The sequence below is a fragment of the Filicampus tigris genome, chromosome 13 (genome assembly GCF_054856515.1).
Source record: "Filicampus tigris isolate MCC_2025a chromosome 13, RoL_Ftig_1.0, whole genome shotgun sequence".
NCBI lineage: Eukaryota > Metazoa > Chordata > Actinopteri > Syngnathiformes > Syngnathidae > Filicampus > Filicampus tigris.
The window spans coordinates 17436710-17457545 of NC_141229.1; the positions used below are offsets into that span (position 1 = coordinate 17436710).

General features: G+C 38.2%; 2 protein-coding genes across 2 annotated transcripts in view; one reads left to right on the plus strand and one right to left on the minus strand.

Moving 5' to 3' along the window:
• The window catches only part of rbks (ribokinase), a 43761-nt gene extending 28784 nt beyond the window's left edge, over positions 1 to 14977 (plus strand). The window contains exons 8-9 of the mRNA XM_086050219.1: positions 4368 to 4556; positions 14439 to 14977. Coding sequence (XP_085906345.1) covers positions 4368 to 4556; positions 14439 to 14612 — 363 coding nt within the window. The 3' untranslated portion in view covers positions 14613 to 14977. The remainder of the gene's footprint in view (positions 1 to 4367; positions 4557 to 14438) is intronic.
• mrpl33 (mitochondrial ribosomal protein L33) lies at positions 14818 to 18716 on the minus strand. Its single transcript, XM_086050220.1, has 4 exons — positions 18579 to 18716; positions 18236 to 18254; positions 18049 to 18155; positions 14818 to 15174 (listed from the first exon to the last, which is right to left on the minus strand). The coding sequence occupies exons 1-4, from the start codon at positions 18598 to 18600 to the stop codon at positions 15125 to 15127; spliced, it is 198 nt and encodes a 65-aa protein (XP_085906346.1). The 5' UTR covers positions 18601 to 18716; the 3' UTR covers positions 14818 to 15124.
• Positions 18717 to 20836: the final 2120 nt, after the last annotated feature.

The window sequence follows — 20836 nt, forward strand, 5'->3', positions numbered from 1 at the left end:
TTCAAAGAAAAAGTAGCATCTTACGGTGCAGACAATAAGGTAAACTACAATTTTGATAAGTATCAAAAGTAGCAATTAACATGAGAAGATGTAGTCTCGAAACACCGGAACGAGTCGTCAGATGCTACAGAACCTTTTTCACTGAAGTCTCGCTGCACTGCGTTCTAACGGAGAGTAGGGCTGCAACTACCGATTATTTTAATCATTGATTATTTTGTCATTTAATGGATGAACTTGATACTTAAAAATATGTTTTATTTTCCATGCCTTTATTCAAAAACATTACATTATTTTAAATTACTGTGCAGAAAGTGCACAATCATAAATGAATTATGATTCAGTCACTGGTTTGGTCTGTAACATAAATAAAAGTATCCATCCATCATCCAAACGGCTTATCCTCAGGAGGGTCGTGGGGGTGCTGGAGCCTATCCCAGCCCACTTCGGGCAGTAGGCGGGGTGCACACTGAAATGGTTGCTAAATAAAACTAAAATAGGCAAAAATGTTGATCATTGTTTTCCAAAGTAAATGTTTTACTTTAATTTAACACAAAGATAATTAGCCCATTTTCATGGAGGTTATTTACTATTGAGAATCTGAAATTCTGAGCATTTGATCATATTTAAATAAAAAAAAACATCAAAACATCCAAACAATTAATCAATCATCAAAAATAATTATTGATTAATTTGATAATGGATTAGTTGTTGGTTAATCGATTAATCATTGCATCTCTAGCTGAGAGTAACCAATTATAAAAATCAAATTAATACATCTAGAGAAAAAAACATAATATAATACACAGCCACACACAAGACAGTCCGAAAAAACGAAATTAATATGTTATCCATATGTTATTAATATGTAGCCAAGAGGAGGCGGAGCCTCTAAGGTTAAAACCATATAACTATGTATAATATCAGCAATGTTATTTTTGGGGTTTGCACAATTGAGTGGTGAGTTTTGACTTTAACTTTTGAGATTCGCACAGTAAATATTCTCTAAATTACAATATATCTTTTTTTTAATCAATTTAGCTTTGCTAAATGACAGTGCAACCCATTCAGAAATACTTTCAGTATAACATTTTTCACTAAACCTGCTTTTTCTTGTCAAATGTCATTCTGGAAATAAAACTGTCACTACATTAATGTCTATTACAATAGCAATAAAGTGCCAAGACATATTGAATTAATCCATACTGAAATGTAAAAAAAATATGATGGCAGTATTTTGTAACTCGAAACTATTCAAAGAAAAAACATTTAGTACAAATATAAAGAAAATATTTGTCTTGTTTGGAGTGTTTCTGGTGACGTGTGTTTGTTTTGCCTGAGATGCAAATGTTCCTGACAAAATTACAATGTTCCCGACAAAATATCCAGAGAGGTGATGACAATTGTCGGCGTGTTTGTGTACTTAAAATTATTATATTATGCAAGTGATTGATCATTGGTAAAATGACATTTTAATCAACTTTAAAATATAGATCTTCAGGCTTGGTACAATTGTAATCATCTTCAAGCAATTTCTGTCTTTGGTTGTGATAGAGTCATTGTTATTTATTATATATTACTTATACACTACACTATACTTATATACTATATTTTTTTCTCAAAATAAAGGAATAAAACACTACTAACACCATTGATCGTTCTAGCCCCTCAACTGTTTGAATGATGGATTCTCTAGTCTGAAAGTTTATTTCAAGTATCCTCCTTGAGACTTCATTAATATAGAAATCATAATTGAGGGCAAAACATGCACTTCCTTTTCATCACCAACATTGTGTGATCTTTCCTTTTTACAGGAGAAGCCCTATACACTCCCTGGACACCTTTCATTGAGAGGCAGTACAATTCTTTTTCACTGCACACTACTCTTATAATAATAAGCATATTTTTTTATGAATACTTCTTTGACAGAGTGAATCAAAACTGAGTATATTATTTATTCATGTATTTATTTATTGGATAAATCCATTTTATTGGATCTCAGTGAGTCAACATCAATTTGAACTGAACATAAAATAAACAGACACAATATAAGAAAAAAATGATCAAAACAATCTTAAAAAGACGTTAAAAAGCTTCTTGGTTATGAACGTACAACTTATTGTTGTAAAAGCATCCACCTCCGCAGTATATTTCAGATGAACTGCACAAACACCTTTAATTGTGCCATGTGTGTGTGTATGAGCCTTTACTCGCACACGAGAAACTTAACTGTGGTCTTATTCTTGTACACAGAGGGATTCAGGGGGGTAGATTAATGCCATGGTGTACAGCCGATGACTAACAAAACACATTTTTTAAAAAAAAATGTGCTTGACGAAACTGCATAGCTGTGGGCTCTTAAACATTGATACACTGTGGTTTATTTTTGAACTTGCGCAAGGTCAATGTTCACTTTGACATTGCACCAAAACATAAGAAAACTCGAATCGGCAGACCACCATTTGACGCTAGTGTCAGTCCTGCTTGAACCCTCCCCCGGGAGGTGATCTGGCATTCACATCGTCCAGGTGTGTGTGCATGTGTCTGTAAGCATGTGTGGTCTCACTGTACCAGGGCGCACACGGTGGTGGGGGGCATGGGAGGGATTAAGCAAGACAAAGTACACTCACTCCCTTTCATCGACAGCTCACATTCAATGTTAAAGCGCTGTATGAGAGGGCCGATGTCATCTTTCATGTCCATAGGAGGATCTCACCTGCCAAAAGGAACGCACATTTTTATTTTGAGCCCAACGGACAGAACAAAGAGAATACTTTGCAGACTACAGAAATAAAATAGTGACACAAAGTTATAGTGTATTTGTCAAGTGGGGACAAATGCTCCCTTCAAAAAAATGTACCTGGCACAAAGTGATTGTGCATATGTGACAAGAAAAACGATCTATTTAAGTAGCTTGCTAAAGTGTTTTATAAAAAAAAAAAATATATATATATATATATCATAGACTATAAGCCGCATGGCAGTACATTATTGAGGAGGACTGCTGAGGAAAACATTGGAAGCAAAATTTTAGGAAATATAAGTATTTTAGTTATCTTGGAGGTGAATGCTTCTCTGTATATTTTCCATAAAGAAAAAAAAAACACTAGGGTGATCCACTTACAATCCCGCTAAGTGTCTTAGCCACAGGCAGCCATTCTGCTTAACAATCGTCAGGACTTCCATTGCCTACTGGTAATCATTTGCAGAGACCTACTGTGTTTGAAATGCCCAAGGTGCATTCAACTGCTCTGTTAATGCATTGACTTGATGATTGTGGCTGACTAACTATGATTGGGTCCAGCATTTGTCATATGGGTTGGGCTGAATAGGATTACTCCATTTTGACCTCCTGACATCATACCTCCTGTTGTGTATGTGTGTATATATATATATATATATATATATATATACTTTTTTTAAATGATACATACATGTATCATTTTCATTGTAATCTCTGCTTCTTAAATTGACAGGCTGATGCCTGTCAGAAAAACAAAGTGGTTGCTCACGCAATTTTTGAGTCATTGTCCTTTACGAGTCATCGCGATTTTCCCTCCGCAGTCTCGGATACAACCCACATAGGCTATTTGTTACACCGCATAAAGTGCCCAAATGAATTGCTGTTTGGCAGCTTAACATCAAGACTGACTGTGTCTGCATGACAAGCTTCACCTTATTTATAGCCTTGTTACCAATATTTATTATTGTGGATTTATAAAATGAGATTTACTTTAGAATTTTACCATCAAGAATATATATGAATATAATATAAGAATTTTAGAATCCTCTGAAAATAAGTACATTTGTCCACATATAAATACATGTTTATGGATTTTAAATAAAAATATTGTCGAATGCACCATCACTGAATTACTTACTAAACTAAATAATTTCAAATCACACATCACATTAGATACCTTATATGAAGTTACATTTATTGCTATTTTTTTGTGTGTCATCTGAAGCATATGTCACACATCGACATTGATGCAGAGAATATCTAAAAACATCTACAAAATAATAATACAATATGCTTTGTTCCCAATTTAGACAATTTGCCTCCAGATGCGGCAACACGGTCAAATGACGTTCCCACCAAACATCTTTGTGCCACAGAGTGCTGACATATTGAGCAAAGCTTGGACTAGAAATCCATATGACTGCACCCAGTGTGTAATTAGAAGCTGACTCATTCAAGAATGGCTCACACAAGAGATTAACTATCGAAAACAACAAGCAAGGGCTGCGTTCCCAATATATTGTCTTATTTAAATACTATATTAATCCTTTCAGTATTCCACTCCAGTTGTTTGACGCTCCGACTCATCATAACTCTAATACATTTCTCATCTTGTACCTCCATCCAGGCTGAGCTGCTGACAGGTTCATCAGTAAATAACGTGGAGGAGGCACGTTGTGCCGGCCGGGAGCTGCTGAGGCGAGGATGCGGCACAGTTATTATCACGTTGGGAGCCCAAGGATGTGTGGTGCTCAAGGCACCAGAGTCTACTTCGAAGCATGTTCCAACAACGCCAGTCACGGCAGTGGACACCACAGTAAGCATGACACGTCATTCGCAACATACGTGATCATCTGATTCCAAGAATTCACCATCACTGTGATAATGCTTTACTGTTCCAAATCACTATATCAAATTGATATATATATATTTTTTAATTATTATACTACAGAAATATTAAAGAAAGAAACAGTGCAGCTATTAACATTTTAAAATATTTGTATTTGTACAGTGGTCGTAATAGAAGTATTAATGTTGTTGTTATTATTATTTCACCTGGATTATGCAAAAAACGAACTCAAACTAAGACAATATTTTGTGGCCTACACCAAGACAGAGCCAAGTATGGATAAATGACAATTTTGTACATAACATATTGATGTTTCCCTTAATTTCCCAATGAATCTTATAGACAACATTCAGATAAATACAGGTGATCGGTCTGTATAACCAAAATTGGGATTATATGGTCAAGATATGTATCATCATCATATCAGTGAGGTTTTAAAATTGTTGTAAAATTTACCTCAGTATTAGTTCATATTTATCACAACTCTTATTTACCTCCTAAGCATGTAAGTAGAATAGTTAATGGTTTGTTTTACAACTCTACTAGTTCATGAATTCAATATTTATATGCACATTATTTATAGTAATACCATGGCACTTTGAAAAATATTTCAATTGCTTCTTCACACCAGTTTACGAATAATTCTTTAAACCATTATTACATATAAATATGATTAATATTCACGCTCATCACTGTGCTGAAAAAAGTAGTTACAGTTGTTTGTTGTTGTTGTTGTTATTGGGGGAGTGGGTTTACAGAAATTTAAAGTTCTTGTCCTGACTTTAAAAAAAAAAAAAAAAAGCAAAAATATATGACTTTTGTCACAGTGGAGAACTTCAAGAACTTTGGTGAATGAGTTTGTAATCTTTGTGAGAGGCCAGAAATGTTTGAGTTGTTTCACACCAACCTCAGTGGCATGTTTTCAGCACCAGCGTCTCACTTGTGATGTGTGTTGCTTTGTGTTTCATGCCTCTGATGTGTTGTTTTCTACAACTTGGAATAGATCATAAGCGAGGCTATTTAATTGTTTGTGTCATTGGTTCTGCTGCTGAGTCACCTCGCTATTGAGACATTTATTGTGCTATAATTAACATGGTTAGTGACTCATCCTCAACCGCATCTACTCTATGTACAAAATACTTAGAAACCCCCCAAATCTCTTTAAACGTAACCATTCCATATATATATATATATATATATATATATATATATGTGTGTGTGTGTATATGTATATATATATGTATCTAAATATATGTATATGTGTGTGTGTGTGTGAATGTTTTATTTATTTATGCTATGATTTATATACGTATACCTGTATATAACTTCAATGTGAGAAAGTGGAGGCGACGCTGTGCTTGAATTAAACGTCCGCATCCTTTTGTTTTGCCTAAATCACTCATGGCATTTGAGGAACAAACAACTCACTTTCTTGGGTGCTGTGTTACCTCTGTTGTGCCCCCGCATTGTGAAGTAGACACACATTACTGCCCTTATTATTCACCATCTCCCCCCCCCATCCACTTTTGTGACTCACCTTTTGGGCCTGTATGCATCAGTCAGCAGAAAGCAGCGCAAACCTCGCTGTGGTTAGGCCTGCTGTGTATCCCCCACTACACACACACACACAGGCACGCGCGCGCACACACACATTCACACTGGCCCTTCTGTTCTTTGATGGGCCCATAACTTGGGGGGTGTTTAACTCCCCTTTGGACAAAATAATCCCTCTTCCAGTAAGGCCTTTTACTGGAGTGGGGAAAAAGACCGTCGTTATCTGGGTTTCCATTTCTTTTGAGCCTGCATGGGAAAGAGTGTGTTTTTGGTTATGATGAACTCTTCTGTTATTTCAGCTTTGATTTTCTTTTTTTCTTTTTTTTTTTTTTTCAAGCAGTGGTGACAAGTTTTAAAGAGTTCAAAAGAAACCAAACTTGTCGACACATGTGCTTATTTTCTGCCATTCTCATTTGAAATAACTGTGATTTGAATTCATATTATTACGCTGTAGTGCTTTAATATCAATTGAAATGAGTCATTTGGGGTTCTTTGCAAATGTATTTGGTAAGCTACTGCAGGTCTGAGCACTGAGGGTTTTCCTATTCTGTGACTAAAGGCACATTCTACGAAAGCAGGGTACGCACTAGAGCTGCGGCTATCGAATATTTTCTTATTCAGATATCCTACTGAAAATACGAATCAAATATTGTATTTGAATAAAAACAAAAGATGTTTTTTTTTGCTACATACAGAAGACAAAAAACACGATCCATTTAATAATAAACGGTCAACTGGTTTTAATATTTAGATAATTAACATTTTATACTTCAATTTAAACTGCATAGCAGCGCACTATTATCCTCTCTAGAAACATTAGAGAGAATTTAGATAAATCTGTCCCCTTAGATTATCGTCTATGAGAGGAAGTGACTAGCTAGAACAACACACTTGAGTACAGTAAGCCTGGTTCATCAAAAAGTGGTCTGTAGGAACAGCAACTGTGTCAGGCTGTCATCATCAAAATGTGCAGTCATTTAGGTCTATTAAGTTGAGCTCTGCGAGCCGCCGCTAAACGCTGGCAACAGCTGCCGGAAAATAGTGACAGCATAATTAAGTTGTTTTTTTTAGTGCCCATAATTAGCAATCGAACATTATTTCAGGAAAACGTTGTGTTGTTGCCAGACAGAAACAACAAACAGTTTGTGATGCAATAAACGCAGGTTTATTGTCACCTAGGGGGCCCTAAGCAAGATGGGGGCCCTCCCGGCCCAAAAACACCAAGATCATCATTCAATCCAGAAATCTTTTTTATTTCAAATAGCGGAAGTGCACAATAATGTAAGACAACTTTAAATACAATATAACATAACAAACACAACTGAAATATGCAACGTTTTCTGAATGACAAAAACACAATCAAGCAAGAAAGTAAAAAAAAAAAAGGTTGTGGTCTTTTGTTCCAAGCCACGTCCTGATGAAATTTGTTTTTAAAACTTTTGCTGTTTTAAAACTGCTGTCTATTGAGCTTTCGAGTTACTTGTGTCACTGCCTTGCATCCCCAATCGTACATCTTCCTCCTTCAAACATGGAGAGTGACTTACAAACTAGCCAATGTCCACATCATTTAAAAAGAAGAAATGAAAGAAGCAAAGCAACAGCCGTCGGACTACTTGCTGTTGCCTGCTTTGCACTCATTGATAGCGGCTAACTGCTGGCCCCGAGATGCCGAGACTTTTGCTGTATCATACAACGATGGCGCAACTCAACTAGCGGTTTCTTCACATCCTAAATTAGCGATTGAATATGATGTTGGGATGACGTGTTGATATTGGTAGCTACGTTGAAATGGCTATAAAATCTGTGATAAGGCAAGTTAAAATGTCTAAAAGACAAGTTAAGTGACGCTAACAGTCACACCACCACGCCAACTTCAAAATAAAGACCCACAAAGGCTATTGCATTGACTTCAATGTACAATATTATTTGGTATTTTGAAGTTAGCGTTGGTGGCACATTACGTTATAAGTATGTTTGCAGAGTTCTTGACATGTCTAAATGTCTAATGACGGCGCGCACACCAAGTAAACTGTCACCGAAGGCAGAATTTTCATTATTATTTTTATTTCATTAATTTTTTGGGGGGGGGTACCCGAATTACTGAAGGAGGCCTACAAGTATCTAAAAGTGCAAGAGGGAAATAGAACAAGAGAGGGTACTGTGGGATCATGAGATGTCCCAGTACACCATAAAAAGACGCAAGTACGCTAGAGGCTAAAATTGAGAAGTGCCGGTACAGTACGACGTACCGCTGCGTACCAGCACTGCCCTTACCTAAATGAAAGCAGACCACTTGGTCCAGAATTATATATTCTGTAACGCCGTGCTCCTGTGAATCAATGTAGACGCCATGAGTAATTACAGTATATACTGAGTCAGGGTCATGAATCGGGATTTAAAAAAAAATTTTTTTTTAAAAGACAAAAGCAAACACGCAAGCCTCCTTTTGTTATAAATTGAACACAGGCTTCCCTCTTCTGAGCTCAGAGTCTGGGCTGTTTTGTGTCGGGAGTTATCTGAAGCTATAATTCACACGCTTTCATACATGACATTTTCGGGACTTGGGTGGCCTTGGATTCTTCTGTTCCGCTCCAGGAGGTCCAACCCCAAAGACTAAATAAAGGTAGACAGCCCCTTCTAATCCAGACATTACAGCTGCTACACGGTGGGTCTCGGCAATCAAATTAGTCATAGTGTTTTTTTTCTCTCATGACTGGAGAGACCATGGAGCAATTGAATGATTCCTTCCTGGAACTCAATGGTAAAGGGAAAATAACGCCTGAGCGTTGCATTCCTGCGCAGAGTACAGTCTGGGTTAGGATGACACAATTAGAAAACTGCCACATCACCTTGTTTTAATGGATTACACGTGTACAGAGCAGCTGCTGTGTAGCAAGCCAGATGTTGGTCCTGTCCACTGCCAGTGTGTCTTGCGCAGTCCCGCAGATAAGTGAGAAACACAAAAGTGTTAGGGGAAGCCAACCCAAAAAACATGTTTTTTTTTTTCCAGAATATGTTCTATGCAGGCCCACTAGTTGAAATACGGCATTCTGATTAATATTGCTTTTGGGGAATATAAATTTAGCCGCAAAATGCACCTGCCATCTCAACCAATCACGGCTCACCTGTTTTCTGAAGCTGAGCCATGATTGGTCGTTATCTGAACCTTGAGCAACTTCGATGTCCTCTTCAGTCGATAGAAGTGACAAAATGGCCGCCACCTGATCTAGCTAAAATATGGGTGAATTTCTCATATTCCACAAATGTCGGGTTTAGATATGTGGGCCTGCATAGAACATATTCTGGGAAAAATATGTTTGGGTTGACTTCCCCTTTAAAGATTAGCTTGCGGATGGATCAAAGATGCAAGTGGGCTAATTGGTCCAATTAAGTGCCCGTTTGATCTGCGAAGCTTCCTCCCTTGTTACTTCCGAGGAGTCGTCCCCGGCTGTTTGGAAGCTTCCGGACATAGAAGCCACTGTGAGTCAGCGTTGCCCCTGAGATGGTCTTGGCTCTCCCCAGGGTGCCTTTCATTCACAAAGGCTGTAGGCTTCAGGAGTCTGCACCATCTGTCATTGCAAGATGGGAGTCGAGATCGCAGGAGGAGGATGCTTCTTGAACCTCTGTGAAACAAAATTTCCAATCCAGCATTACAATCAGCATACAGAAAATTACAATTAGTAATCACTCAAAATAGACCAGGGACAACAGTGCTAGTTCTTGCACATCAATACAATACAATAAAATGCAACTAAAATGGAAGTGCTAAAGTCAACATCCCTCAGGTTGTACAATTTGGCCAAACTGCCACTTGCTATCGACTGAAAATGACATCACAGATGCTCAGGGCTCAGATGACGACCAATCATGGTTCAGCTTCAGAAAACAGGCGAACTGTGATTGGTCGTTACCTGAGCCCTGAGCAACTGTGATGTCATTTTCAGTCGACAGAAGTGACAAAATGGCCGCCCGAACAGATGGCTAAAAACGGGTGGATTTTGCTTTATTCCACAAACGCAATATTTATCAGAATGCCTTTGTTTCAACTAGTGGACCTGCATAGAACATATTCTGGAAAAAAAATGTTTGAGTTGACTTCCCTCTTTAAAGAAACTAAATTTCTGAATAACGACCCTAGCGAGGAAGAGCATCAGAAAATGGATGCATGGATGTATTGCTGTCGGAGCACAATAAAATCCATGTGAAGTAAAAATATTTTTGTATTTAATTTTATATGACTACATTCTCATCTTTACATGGCTGATACAATAAATACATTAAAATAACAAATTATGATTATAGAGTAATGATTATGTTGTGTTATTGAACGGTTTGCAGATTTAAAAAAAAATCCTACGACAAAATATACGGCAGTATTGGGGTCCCGGCGTCAAATTTCTTGACAAAAGGTTAGAATTATGCAAATTCAGACAAATTGTTCTGGAAGTGAATTGCAATAGGTTGGCAGCTCTGTGGCAATATGGCCCTGAGATGGATAAAAGCGGGTGGGTTTGCTGTTTAATTTATATTCTACAAAGGGAATATTTTTGACTTGACTTTCCGTTTAATAATTTAGCCTCGGGGCCAGTTTAGTACCGGGGCTCGGTACCCATCCCAAGTCACATTGGAAACATATTAGATATATTATATATACATATATTAAAGAGACCTGCGTCGGATTTGAAAAACAACTGAATTGTACTGTTCACATTGACATGAAAAAATCTGATACATGAGAAAAAAAACATGGGAATGGGCCTGCAGTGCGAACAAAGACTAAGGGCTGACTTGGAGCCAGTCCCAAGAAGGAGTCATGCCATATCGTATGACAAAACGTTTTCCTGGGTGCTGTCCCAAGTTTCACACGTAATGTACTGTATGCAGAAAGTAGTGGCTTGACTTCCCGCAGAAATTGTTTTTTCCTATAGTACTTGCTCTAAATAAGCAGCAAAACAATTGCATTTTCTTGTGTAGAAATGAAAACTGTTTTTGAGAGCCAAACAAGTACTAGTATGAAAGCCTGTTTTGTCACAATAACACTTGTCAGTCCGAACGCGGGGGCGGTGCTGTTGTTTTTGTCGCTAGTTTGTCTTCTTATTTACTCTAGGCACAGCCCACATTTCTGTGGCGTTCTGCAAAAGCCAACAAGTCAAACGTGTCTCGGCAGCTGCAGTCGGAGACACGTTCAACAGTTTTGTTTCCTTGATTCTGTCCGTAGTATTAAATTCAATTCAAGTCAATGTACAATAATTGACTTAATGTGGGGGAGGTGAGAGAACTTAAACTCACACAAAGCAAATAAATTGGACTTGTAAGTGTATTTCTACTTTGCAAATCTACCAAGCTGATGAAATCTTTTTTTGGTGAGCTTTACATAATCGCATCTGCCTGTTATAATTTCAAACTTAAGGCTGAGCGCTCGCTGAGTGCAAGCAGAAGAAAGTCACAAAGGTCAAGCAGCGTTGGACGGAGGCGACCCATGTGAGCATCAGTGCTCATCCGTGGCGAGCGCTTGTGTCATTTGATTGACAGGCCTCCAGATCTAACCTTCACCAAAGTGTGTCGAGGGCAGTGGCAGCGGGGCTGAAGGGGGCAACGCTTGTCAGCCTTGGTGAGCTTCATACAGTAAATACACTCACATGGTCGTCTTGGAGAAGAAGACGTTAGTGAGGCAGACAAAGGTTGGATGGAACCTTGGACGTCAAGTTAGGAGTGGAAAATTGGGACCAAGACTCAAGTGCATACAGTATTTAGACATGGCTCTGTTGTGTAACCTTGCCAAGCTCCAGGCCAGGCGGTATTGTTCTGATCGCCCTTTGTTTGTTCGTAAGATTACGCAAAAACAACACTGCGGATTTTCATGAAACTTTGTGGAGGGTGGCACTGAGCAAGAACTCATTCGATGTTGCCTGTTGCAAATTTCCATTAAAAAAAAAAAAATCAGATAGACAAATTCATATCTGTTCACCCTTGAAGCCACCGTCTAGCTGTTCTTGTCAGAGTGGATGCTGCCATTTGCAGTAGCTGCAAATCACCACAATTTTGTCAGACTAACAAACACAAATACAATATGGTTCTATTTTTGTCATTTTCCAAATCCCAAACAGTGAATAGCAGATTAAGAGTACTATTCAAGTTGTTTCGTATGGCATTTATTTGTTTCTCTATTATGTTGCCATCTACTACACATTACAATGAAAGTACACTTGACCATGATGGCATAGCAAATTTCAATTCCGTCTGAATGAATTCATTATCTACCTGAGTATAAAAGATGTTATGTACGCTTTAAATGAGAAGTCAAATCAAAACCTTTCTGTACAATACTATTGTATGCGCCCCCACTAGTCTAAACATTAATATTGCGTTTGTGGAATATGAATTAAGCAGCAAAAGCCATCGCGGGGCGGCCATTTTGCCACTTGCTGTCAACTGAAAATGACATCACGGTGCTTAAGGGCTCAGGTAACGACCAACCACTCCTCACCTGTTTTCTTTCTTAAGATGACTGCAAGTGGCAAAATGGCCGCCTCCTGAGATGGATAAAAACGAGTGGGTTTGCTGCTTATTTCATATTCCACAAACGCAATATTAACCAGAATGCCGTGTTTAGACTGGTGGGGGCAGATAGAACATATTAATGCAAAGAACATTTTGGAGTTGACTTCCCCTTTCAGTGTCTCAAGAAGGAAACATGCAGTTTTAAATGTAATAATTTCCAAATCAGATATTTTGCACAAAACGGTTTTAAATGAACCCCCGAACTGCAAGCATTCCGCTCATTAATGTGTCACAATTTTGAAAATCACTACATTCTAAGAATTGCTGCTTTTCTCTCCGAACAGAATTAATTCCGTCAGTCCCATTAGTAATTTCTCAAAATTATATTCAAGTGCACATAAAAAGCTCTTTTTTTTTCGTGAGAATCATAACTGACCATTTAGTCCAGGCTTTCAATTCTAGAAATATCTTTTAAAAGTGCTTATGCAGGACTTGTTGTATTTTCACCCAAAAAATAATTGGTTGATTTATTTGTATATCACAACAGGGACGGCCTTAACAGAGAAATTAAATGACTTCCGGTATTTATTTCTCTTATGTCATCAAGTAGTAGTACCTGGCTTAATCAACATACTGTAGAAATGGTTATGCGTTTCAAAACCCATAAATAGCAATCACTGTTGCAGTCCTAATGTGTGAACAAATGGTCAAAACAGTGAAATCATCAGTGCCTTAAACACTGTGCTATGTCATGGCCCAGCCCAGCTACCAGACAGAAGACATAAACACAACATGGAGCTCCAGCGGTCCTGTGAAATGTTTGCGCTCTGATCTCACTCTTTCCAGCATCTCAACAATCCAGAAGTCACACCCATTGTGCGGGCCAGAAGAGTGGACGGACACATTTCTTTTGGAAACTTGATTTGTATACATTGCCTTTAAATGTGTCCTTCAGCAGCACTGTTGGGCCCTGAGTGTTTTCCACAACCTTACTAACTGGGCATGTCCCCAACTCCTCTGACCTTTTGGACTTGGTTGTGTTTTCTAGTTGTTTGCCTCATGTCCCTGAATCATCTGCACATAAATGACAATGCCTTCATTGGTGAGGCCCTGAAAGGGTTACGCTGAGGTTGAACTGAGTGACAGAACTTCCCCAGACCAGAGTGCAATATCTTTTGAGAGCCAAAGTGATGAGTAATAGAGTGGACTTGTGAGAACGGGTGGGGGTGGCGGAGGGGGTCTGTGTTTACGGTTATACCAGGCGAGCAGGTCACAACATGCCATTGTGCCTTTTCCCATCAGACCCCCCCCCCCCCTCGCACTTCTTCTTCAGGGTGCAGGCAGCACATTCCATCTCTATCGATAGATAATTGGCTCTATCTGTCCTTACATGTTGACCTAAATCCCAACTGTTTTCTATAGGTCTTTGGTCAATGCCAGAAAAGGTTAAAAATGTTCATTGGTAGTTTAGGAACTCACTGGTTCTTAACATATTCTTCCTCTGGTACCGCACAAATTCAGTTAACTGGATGGGAAGACATGGTTCAAGGGTCATATCATAGCACCCCCTACTGGTGACAGCTCCTACTTTTTTTTTTTTTTTTTTTTTTAATCTTTCTCCTTCTGCCATTTCACCAAATTACACAATAAATGGTTTAAACCAACCACGTCCAAGTGCAGCCCAATCATTATGTACATTTATATTGCATGTGCATACCAGTGGAGTGTTTCGTGTTGTAATTGTTGTAAGACGGCCGACATGAAATAAGGCGTTGTTTCCAATTGTCTTCACAGGGTGCTGGAGACAGCTTCATCGGAGCGTTGGCATATTACATGGCTCATTATCCCACAATGCAATTAGAGGAGGTGGCCCGGAGAGCAGGTCAAGTGGCAGGAGTGAGCGTGCAGTCCATGGGCACGCAGTCATCGTATCCACACAAACGGGACTTAGCAGATGAGCTCTTCTGAGAGCGGCAATTCTATTCTGATGGGTCTCACTGGAAACAGGAACCCGCCTTCTATTGAATTCTTATGAATGTGCTTCTTTTGAGCAATCTGAACAACCAATGAATGACCACTAACTGTGTATATAAAGGCGAACAAAATCACCTCAACTTAAATGTGCAATGGAGCAAGCTGAAGTAACGCACACAAAGCATTTGTCAATTGAACATGTTTTGGATAGCATTTTATGGTAACTTGGTGACGGACACATAACTGACAATGAAATTGATTGTGTGGTTATAGATTACTCAATTTGTGGTTGATAAAAACAAAAATAAAATAAAACATGAAGGACTTGTTAATAATAAATATATTATCCCAAAGCAGAATCATGTCCGGACGCTTCTGTCATCCTGGCCTGGTGCAAGACGGGACCATGGAAAACATGTCCAGCTTGCGGTTTTCTTTTGGAATCCACCAGGCAAATGTTCTGTTTTAAACGCTGCAGGTTTATTGTCCATGTGTTGAGGTCCATTTCAAACAGATCTGATCTTCCGCTTCTCAAAGAACAGGACGTGCTTGTTCACTGTAACAAGAGAAAGCTCATTTGAAATTTAGGGTGAAAAAAAACCAAAAAACAATTGTACAGAGCAAAGAAAATAAGACTGATGTCGGGGGCAGAAAAAGGGAAATTTAAATTGAGTTGAGTCTCTTTTTACTAATTCCACACATCACCATTGACCTGGACACATGCTGGAATTCTTTAGAGTCTTTAGCAAGATACCGGTACTCAGCTTTTTTCTTGTGCACAAGGGTTGCAGACAGCTTTTGTTGTTCTTTGAAGGCAAAGGCATACAACACTGCATGAGATACTCTAGGCAGTTGCATAAATCGCTGAACTTATGGTCCTCTGAAAAAAACTAAACTGATACAGTAACCTACACTGGAAAATGTTTTTTTTTTGTCTACCTTGAGACTATCAGCAACATTATGATGGTCCCCATACTGTCTATTTTGGGCTATAAACCATGTCTTTTTTCCCTTAGTTTTAACCCATTCAGTTTAAGATGATCCCGATCCCTGGAGCATCACGTTCTCATCTATTCTTGGCTTTTCTTTAATGCACTAAGATTTTTCAGGGAGCTCTGTTGAAATGTTATCTCTCCATGTTTGCTGTTGTAGTTGCTTAATCAAATCGACACATCGGAGCATTCGGATGAGTTTTCAGATCTGCTCTGCTCATGCCCTCGCTGCCAAAAAATGCAAAGATACTTCATTTTTGTGGCATTAATTAGCAGTACTGACTCTGCTGTGTTACTTTGTGTTGTTTCTACTTGTTTATTTCCTTCACTAAGGTAGGTTAAATTTGTATTTTCTTTTACACAGAACTGGGCATTTTACTAAAAAAAATCGTAGTCCGTTTACCGCCTTCCGCCTACAGCCAGGGTACTCTTCCGCCGTCCGTTTATCCGCCATTTTGTTCAGCCAGACCAAATAGTAATTGCCTATAGGCTGGTCCGACTATCAATTTAAACGTGCTTCCGTTAGCGTTTTCCAACTACCAACTGTGACAAACTATTTAAAAAAAAAAAAAAAAAGACGTTTTGCCTGCCGTCGTATGTCAGACAGCGCGTGTGAGGAAGTGTCTGTCTGATCAATGGATGGAGGATGTGTGCCACCGTTGTAAGGGTTGACATCTTTTATCTGAAGTGTCTCTGAAGTTTGAGCACGCCACACACACACGCGCGAGGCTGTCAAACAGTCAAATATTAGGGGGATGAAATCTGCCATATGCGTCGAACCAAAAAACAGTCGAAAGGATGTTTCATGATAAGACGCCGCTGCATTGGAGAGATTACATACAACTCGTTTGAAATATCTGTGATTGTACAAATAAGTCTGTCAATGGTCATCATACTTGAGCGTTGGAGAGTAATTATTTGGTCAGTCTTTTCCAACCTTTGTTTAGCCACGGCGCCTGTTTTACTTAGAAAAATCTCAGTTAACTAGCCAAGAAACATAAAAAGTATAGTACTGAATAGTGTCACGATACCAAAATTTGGACTTCGATACTATACGTGCATAAAAACCTCAATACTGATACAATCAGCAAAATTATAACTGACAAAAGAACTTCAAATTATTTAAAATTTGTTATTAATTCAAAATTTTAGGATATACTTGATAAGAAAGTAACTTTGTTAATCATTTATGAACATTTGCACACGAGGGAGAATGAGATAAACATATCACACTGTTTCTTTCTATACTTGATTATTTATATTTTATAGACTACATGTAAATTCAAGAAAAACAAGTTCCATTTATTTGTATTTCACTAGTAGAAAATGTGCACTGAGGTTTATAGAGCCATTCGTGTGACATCTACTGTAATGCAGTATTGAGCAGGTTACGATTATTTTCATGGCCGCATATGCAGCTGTATAACCTCTATACTTTTTGGACACAGAATTAGCCAATTCTGGCTTTAAGAATGACATTTTTTTTTTAAATAATTAGATCAATGCCTGCATTTATATGTTTATATAAGCATAATGTCAATGTATGTGCAGTTAATCCCTGGGTACTTCCCGGTTCCAGTTTTGCGGCCTCAGTGCATCGCGGGTTTTCAAAAAGTACTCTTCAAAAAATAAAAATGAAAAAAATAAAGCCATATCAGCAGCCATATTACGGAAAGACGTGTTGTTTCAAAGAGATAGTTGACTCTGAGGCTTTGTACATACCCATGGGCAGTACAAGGCGTGTGATTGGTTTCCAGCGCGAGATCGATCAATGAGTGCAAGTAACAAGTATTTAGAAGGGTGGAAACTACGACGCAGGGTTTGCAAACGGTGTAATAGAGGTGTAACCCCCCCAACCCCGAAATAGAAATAAAAATAAGCGCATGACTGGCCAAGCCTATTTCTTTGGGAATGCTGTTATGTACAAAAACAGAATATTGTGATGTTTTTTTAAACAACGAGCTCCTTTTTTTTATTTACTATATCGTGAGTTTTTATATATCGCCAACCTCAACGACAATAGCGGGATAATTATCGTATCGTAAGGTTCATACTGGGATATTATCGTATCGTGGCATCCCGAATATTTGCAAATTAGTTTGTTGTATGTATGGCAACAGGTTAATTTTATCTTTTGCCATCAGAAGAGATCAAATGTTTCTGCCTGTCACGATACGCCGCTGGAATATATAGACCAAAATATATTTACGACATTCCAACTAAATAAAAATGTCTAGTTAATAAAAACAATAACCAGAGTTAAACATAATGTTTTGAAAACACATCCTACATTCTTTCACTTTTTACCGACCTACACAACAACAATATTGATTTTCCTTAGAGTCAAAGTATACCGAACCAAAAATCTTGACCACAAAATCAAGATACGAACTAAAGTGTAGGAGCCAAAATCATTTGGCTGTGCAGCCAAATCTTACCAAACGGATCATTTTTGCGCAGCACCAGTTTGTCTCTGAGACGGTTTCTCTTGGTGTTGAAGAAATAGCCCGTCCCCGCAGCGCTCACCATCTGCACAAGGACGGTCCTGGTAGAGGGCACACAACATTCGTGTTACTGCCTTGCTCCGGGAACAAAGAATAATGGTGTCGATCATTTGTCACTTACTTTGATTTCGCCTTTGCCACTGAGAAATGAAAAGAGTCCGTCAAATTAATGATGTTGGTTAGTAAGTGATACAACAATTTCAAGCGAGCTAGGATGTTTATAATGCTTCTTGCTTCTTTTTCAATCTATATTGTGACTTTATACATCGAATACTTATTGATGCATAAAACAAGAGGAGTTTACAAACATACCACATAGGTGCTAAAGTGTAAATAACGTGAACATTTAAAAGACGACAAGCTTCACAACTATGCTAGCATGGTAACGCTGGTTCGTAAAAGGTTAAAATCGTGTGCTAGTTTCACACATTTCTAAAGGTAAAGAATAAGCGTTGGATACTCACAGTTCACGGATGTAAGAAACATTTTCTCCCAGAAATAAATCGAGAAAATAGCTATTAAATATGTAGCCTAAGCATAAGCCAAGCGACTGAGTCACAGTGAAACATCTACTTCCGGATCACCACAATTTGTACTTCCGCTGAGCAATTACTTTTACTTTTTCCGTTTCATCCATCAATATTCGAATAATTAAAATGTCCTCAGTCCACCATAGAATTGAGAGGGGACATTAATTTTAATGCAAATAAAATTCATTTCAGTTGAATTTTCAGTTGTTGACGAAAAAGAGAAATACGTACTGTCACACTATCATGTAATGATGACTGACCTGTGTTAAACCGCTTTCAACCCGAGGTTCAGTATTACATAAATTTATGAATACAAGACTGATAAAAGTACAAGTATTGATTCAATTCCATTCCTCAAGTAAACGTTAAAAAAGACAGAATTGTACTATACCATATATATATATATTGTAGGTAAAGGCACAAATGTAAATAGTTAAATGTTTTTGTGTTATGTATGTTTTTTTATTAATTTTCCAAATGGAAAAAAATATCTGTACACATATGAGTTCCCCTCACTAACTTGCTTTTCTATTACAGAGAAGGAAAAAAACGACTATGCTATCAAAACATGTTGTTGCCAGAGAAATGCGAAATAAACTAATGATACAGACTAGTATATATACATATATATTGCCCTGCAATTGGATGGCGACCAGCCCAGGGTGTTTATTCCATATTAGACTTTTTGAACACAAAAACTGTTATTTAGGCTGGCACACAACATATTTGCCTCGAACCATTCTTGGAGCACACAACTTCAAAGAGTTCCCTTAACAACCGTGAATGTGAATGTGAATGTCTTGCTTCTCCGAATGTGATGCACGTCATCATGAATGCTCCCTGGTTCACGTTCCTCCATGTTACAAGTCTGTCTTTTCCCCCGACCTTGTAAGTGCTCAAAACTTCAGTCAATCAAAATCTCAACCGTGGTTGCTTTTACCTCTCTCTGTTAACATTTTCTTGCATTTGTTTTGAAACTGGGATTTTTTTTCTTCATGGAAAATGATGATGCTTGTTTGAATTAAAAGTACGTACCTGGAACATAATAAGAAGCCATTAATGGATGCCATAACTGCAGCTGAGCATCATTCTAAGGATCCTTGACTGAGACTGGATTGAGTTCATCTGAGGTGAAGGTTCAAATGTTATTTTTCCTTTTTCAAATCAAATCTCTATACTCTCTATATATACAAGACCAGCAGTCCTCCTCCAGCCCAAAGCTTAGCTTATGTTGCAGCTTGTATTTTCAGCATCATAGTCAAAGGAATTTAAGCCAGCCATTTTCAAAACTGCTTACCAGGGTCTCGTGTGAGTTGGAGCCTCCTGTATCCCAGCTGACTTTTGGGCGAGCGGCAGGGTGCACATTATAGACAACCATTCACACTCACATGTGCCTAAGGAAAGTTGAGACTTCTCAATTACCTACCATGAATGTTTTTGGAAAATGATACGAAATCAGAGAAAACCCACTCAAGCATGGCAAGAACATGCAAGCTCCACACAAGAAGACCCTAAGGGTTATGGTTCCAATTCAGTCAGGCAGCATGCCTCCATAAAAGGAATTTGGTTTATATAAATGAATGAGACTCAACGGATCATTATCGATTTCTTATCACTAGTCTAGAAAAAAAAGACAAATAGAAAAATAAATGGGGTTTGGACGAATTAGCGGAAATACCATTGTTGCTCGAAAACTACCCAGCAAGCTTTTTGTTTAGTTATACAGAATGTGCTTTGCACGTAATTGTAACTTCAATTTTGTAACAGAATGGCTTTATTCTGCTTCATGAAATATTAAATATGTATTGTAAGATGTTGAATTATCTATCTTGTTTCACATTTTACAATTTTCTTGATGTCCAGTCTTGGGGATACTATACTAAAAGAAAAACAAACTCAGCTATCTCGAGCAGCTTCTGGTAGATGGAAATAAAAAAACAACAACATTTTTTTGTTTTCGCTTTTGCCTTGAGATAAACAACTACAGGGAGAGATAAGGACGTCTTGAGGTTAAGAAGAGAACACAATGACATAGCTTGCACAGCAGCGTTAGAATAAGTTGTCATAGGGCACAGCAGACCTTTTCGGCGTCAGGGTACTTTGTGTTGGCAGAAAGCGAGCATTACCTGACCTGAACTAAAATGACCAATTAGTCTGTTGAATCAAGGTCCCACTGAACAGTGGACCCTCAC